Genomic DNA, 5,024 nt, shown 5'->3' with positions numbered 1-5,024 from the left:
AATATCATACTTAAAATGACACAATTATAATACTTATGACCCAAATATCAGAATTAAAATTACACAAACTAAAATCCAATAGCTGCAATACTTTAAAAAAACAAATGAAACTTTAATTCTAACTAATTAAAATAGTACAAATTTAACTACGATTTTTTTTTTCTACGTTTACATTGCATGATATGAGTGAGAAACTAGAACTTCCCAAAAAGTACAATGGAGGAACCCAATTATTTATTAGGTTTTTTCTAACAGAAAGAGAATAACAGCATCCCACATGCCACGTGGTCCCCATTCAATTTCCTCATCCCGATTTTCATCCCTCCGATGCATGCAGATCCAACGGTTCCGAACCTTCCACGATCACTCACAGCAGCCTTTGATTACACGAATTCGACATGGTTCACGTTGCTCCACGATTATCCTTTCTGCACCGTCAGATCTTGAAAGATCCAACGGCCACAGTCGCGTTTAGAATCGCAGAACATGGCAGCGGGAACAAGAGCTGAAGTAAGAGAGAGAGAGAGAGAGAGAGTTGGGTTGGTGGAGGTTTTCAAGGAGATGGAACGAAGTGGTGGGATGGTAACTGGGTCGCATGAAAGGAATGAACTTGTTAGAGTTAGACACGGTTCCGATAGTGGGGTTCGTTCTTCTGGCTCTGTTTCGACATTTTTTCTTCGTTGGACTTTTCTGAAGACCATGTTTCCTGTTTTTCTTTTTGGCTCTGGGAGTTTTGTTCTTTCACTGTGTGCGACTGACTTCATAGTTTGAGTTTTTATGCTTGCAATGCAAATGGGTCATGCAAGTTTTGTTCTTTCTTGAGAGTGTGTTGGAGTGCCTTGTTTTTCTTCTTCTCCTTGCATGGAGGTTTGGGTTGGATTTCTTTTTGCATTTTTTTGGTCGGTCAGCTAAACATTGTTTAGTGGTGTTGGTAGGATGGTTGGATCTTGATGTATTTAATTGCTGGTGTGATTCCCTATTGGTGGTGGTGTTTAGGAGTTGAATTTGAATTTGTAATTTGCATGTAGTGTGTGATTTTGAATCAACATCTGGCAGGTGGTAATTGATAAGGTTTTTCTTTGAAACAGTACTGCCTAATCTCTTAGATGATGAGCCCATTGGCACTTGAAAGAATTTTGATTGCAGGTTGCAGTCTGGTGTTGGTAATGAAAAATGCTTGTTAACTGTAATTAATTGTCTGATCCTGATCATACAAAAGATTTCATGGAAAATTCATTAAAAAATCTTGCCATGATGGAATCTTACTTGTTTGTGTCCTTCTAAACTCGTATGGATGGGGCTTGTTGCTTTTGCATATCGTCTTGCAAGAGATTGATCCGCATAAACTTAAATTTTGGTCATGTAATTCTAATTCTGACTTGTATAATTTCTATACTCTGCAGTCTAAACCCTTGAAGAATTTAAATGGTCAGATTTGTCAAATATGTGGTGATACCATTGGATTAACGGCTACTGGCGATGTCTTTGTTGCTTGTCATGAGTGTGGCTTCCCACTTTGTCATTCTTGTTACGAGTATGAGCTGAAAAATGTGAGCCAATCTTGTCCCCAGTGCAAGACTAGATTCACAAGTCAGCAAGGTTAGCCTGTGCATAAATGCTTTTTGTTTTTGGTCTTTCCCAAATCAGAATTTACAATGAACAAGATGAATATGGATATCAGAGGGTGCTGGAGTGGAGGGTGATGATGATGAAGAAGAAGATGCTGATGATCTAGATAATGAGATCAACTATGGCCAAGGAAACAATTCCAAGGCAGGGATGCAATGGGAAGAACAAGAAGATGCTGACTTCTCTTCATCATCTGGACATGATTCTCAAATACCAAATCCCCATCTAGCAAACGGGCAACCGGTAAAGTATTTACCTGATTCTGTCGTTTATCAACTGGGGTTAAATCACAAGTGTAGCAGCAAAAATGTGTGAACTTGCACTCGCACCATTGGTTGAAGTTATGCATTCTCAGACTCAATTACTCGAAGTTGGACATGCTTGAGTAAAGTTTGAAAATTATGAAAACCTCGAAGATATACTCTTATGCTTTTCACTTTTAATGTTGTGATATGCTTAGTTATATACTAGACCGTAAATTTGATTTCTAGCATGTAATTTTGTATTTATCACTTGTGTAGCTTAGCTTGTTTAGATATAGACAAGTATGCTACTAATTTTGTTTGAGCTTTGTAATTATTTACTGTAACAAGTGTTATGTATGTTATATTTCATAAAATAATGTATTTTACTTATAGACTTCATTGACATCATAGTTGGTACATCATTATGCAACAATGATACACTAAATACTAGTACTAATATAAACTAATTGTTCTTCTATGGTTAGATGTCTGGTGATATTCCATATGCTACTTCTGATGCTCAATCTATGCAAACTACATCAGGTCCTATGGCTAATACAAAGCAACCGGGTATGAAGTTAACCAGAAGTGCCGTCAGCATATCACATTTTATGGCTATCTCAACTTTTTTGAATGAAAAATGTCTTTTTATAACTGTTCCTATATGAGTCTTGGATCTTACAAAGAACTCAAAATTCTTCAATTCCTTGAAATTTGTATAAGAGAAAATTTTCTTTATAAAAGTTGTGGACTTTTAATTTCGCAGAATACCTTTACTGTATGTGATTAAACTTTTTAAAATTAAATTACGAAACATCCTTTTTCAGTATCTAGCATCTTGACTTAGGAATTAATATAATATAGTTTTAGTTTTGTTATAAATGTTCTATATATAAGAGGCCTTTTTGTGTTGGTTTGTTCAGAAAATAATTAATGTTCAGAAAAGGACTGCTATTGTATTTTACTTATTGTGGGTTTGAACTTGTGAATTTGGAAAAATACAGGTCTTGAAAGTGATGAAGAGATAAGGAGAGTGCCAGAGATTGGAGGGGAAAGTGGTGGAACTGCAGCCTCTCGGCCGGAAGCTGGTTCAAATGCTGGTGCAGAACGTGCTCAGGGGACGGGAGAGGGTCAGAAGAAGAGAGGGAGAAGCCCAGCTGATAAAGAAAGCAAGCGGCTTAAGAGGTAGGTATAGATATAACCTTGGTCATGTCTAGCCTCTACTGAAACTTTTCTCCTGTGACTCACTGAGGGAATTTGAAATGGAAATAGGCTATTGAGGAACAGAGTTTCGGCCCAACAAGCGAGGGAGAGGAAGAAGGCTTACTTGATTGATTTGGAAACAAGAGTCAAAGACTTGGAGAAGAAGAATTCAGAGCTCAAGGAAAGACTTTCTACTTTGCAGAATGAGAACCAAATGCTTAGACAAGTATGCTAATTTTTCTTATTTTGTTAGCATGGCATCATCATTATAACTATATATACATCTCTCTAACTCATTACTTACTCTACCTATTTTTGACTTGTGTGCTCTAAAATTTGTTTTATAAAGGAACAAAGGGGATATTCATGTTAGCTTATGCATGGTTTATGAAACCATCAATATCAGTTTAGTCTTTCAATTTGATTGAACGAGTTTCTTCATAAAGTTTTATGAGAGTACAAAATAAGAAAAAAATTAAACTGACTTTTCCACAGGTTAATTAGTTTATGCATGAGCTAATTTATGCTTATGTAAAAGTCAGTTTCATGTTTTTGTTTACATTTTTTCGTCTAGAAATGTTTATGGAGAAGCTCATCCAAACATGTCCTTAAGCTAGGACTTCATATGACATCAAAATGGTTAAGAAAACCTTGAGTTATTGGATGAAGTGGAAGGAACTTGGTTCCTTTTTTTCCTGTTTTATATGCGCATCGAAAAAATACCAAGGTTTCATAAGCTTGTTACTTCTCCTATGTGCTCATAGCAGACCACTTTTGGTACTTATTTACTAGAATACACTACCAAATTTGCATATTTTATACCGATGTGTGTTAAAACTTGTCTTTGATGATAATCACAACAACCCAAGTGAGATTAGTAGTCTTTGGTTGGGAGAAATCTGTAGTAGGAAAAAAAAAAAGTTCATCAGTGCTGTCAGTTTTGTTTGGCTTTATCTTACTGAGTCATGTAATTGCTCTTTGTAGATATTGAAGAACACAACAGCAAGCAGGAGAGGGAGCAATAGTGGTACCAATAATGCTGAATGAACATAATGGCAAACGATGACAGAAAACTTATAGCTGGAGTAGATTTAGACGAGTATATTAGCAAGAAAAAGGGTATATTAGCAAGAAAGAGCAAAAACAAGTAATTAAACATTAGTTTTGATGATTCTTTTCTAGGTGTGCTTTTGTAATACAGTGAAGTAAAGGATGAACCTCAACACATGTTTTATCCTAAAATATTGTAATCTGATGTTCCACTATTTATGAGTAATGTAATTATCATACAAAAAATTTTAGTCTCCTTGTATTTTAAATAATCATCAAACTACTTGATTACTCATCATGGTTATGCACCATTTGGTGAGGAGGTTCATTAATCATTTGTCATATATATCTGATTAAATCACTAATGAATTTGAAAAAGATTGATACTGATATACTTGTGGTGAAACATAAATATGTGCTTGAGTTGGCTTGATAATTGGTTAAAGAATTCAAAGGATCGAATGTTCAGTTTTGGGTTTTACGATTTTGCGTTTGATTTTGAGTTTTTCGAGTAATATTGTTAAAATTGATCTTAGAACATGAAATTTTGTTATAGTTTTGTTTTTAAAAAATGTTTGATCTCTATTCTTAAACAGTATGGGACCATCAAGTAGTAGCTAAGCAATGAAGATGAATATTAAAAATGTGAATATATCTATATATGGTTTTTAGTAAAATCAATATACTATATTTATCAAATTTTAGGAATGAATGTTATTGTGTTAAGCATTATAGAGCATGAGGGTGAGTGTTTGTAATCATTTTACTGAGTTTTTAAGTAAGATTGTCATTGGGGTGAAACTGACAATTATTTTCAATTAAAAAGTTGACACTTCATTTTACTTTTTGGACTTTGGTTCTAGATTCCAATTTAACTTTTACCATATTGCCAATAAA

At 34.7% G+C, this 5,024-nt stretch overlaps 1 protein-coding gene across 1 annotated transcript; it reads left to right on the top strand.

Annotated features, from left to right (window-relative positions):
- The first annotated feature begins 471 nt into the window (after positions 1-471).
- Positions 472-4,459, top strand: LOC148190665 (uncharacterized). The gene is made up of 7 exons (XM_088102684.1): positions 472-642; positions 1,404-1,599; positions 1,682-1,872; positions 2,360-2,444; positions 2,879-3,059; positions 3,147-3,303; positions 4,062-4,459. The coding sequence occupies exons 1-7, from the start codon at positions 487-489 to the stop codon at positions 4,122-4,124; spliced, it is 1,029 nt and encodes a 342-aa protein (XP_087958810.1). The 5' UTR covers positions 472-486; the 3' UTR covers positions 4,125-4,459.
- The last annotated feature ends 565 nt before the right edge of the window (positions 4,460-5,024 follow it).

Source organism: Vigna umbellata, unplaced genomic scaffold, assembly GCF_029865625.1.
Source record: "Vigna umbellata cultivar VRB3 unplaced genomic scaffold, Vumbellata_1.0 scaffold_376, whole genome shotgun sequence".
Lineage (NCBI taxonomy): Eukaryota > Viridiplantae > Streptophyta > Magnoliopsida > Fabales > Fabaceae > Vigna > Vigna umbellata.
The sequence above is the reverse complement of the archived record's forward strand: the minus strand, read 5'-3'. Positions and strand labels throughout refer to the sequence as shown.

Excerpts from the sequence above, each read along its gene's own strand:
- LOC148190665 (XM_088102684.1), top strand. The coding sequence starts at position 487 with ATGGCAGCGGGAACAAGAGCTGAAGTAAGAGAGAGAGAGAGAGAGAGA. Across the intron at positions 643-1,403 it reads GACACGGTTCCGATAGTGGG|TCTAAACCCTTGAAGAATTT; the intron begins GTTCGTTCTTCT and ends TATACTCTGCAG. Across the intron at positions 1,600-1,681 it reads TAGATTCACAAGTCAGCAAG|AGGGTGCTGGAGTGGAGGGT; the intron begins GTTAGCCTGTGC and ends TATGGATATCAG.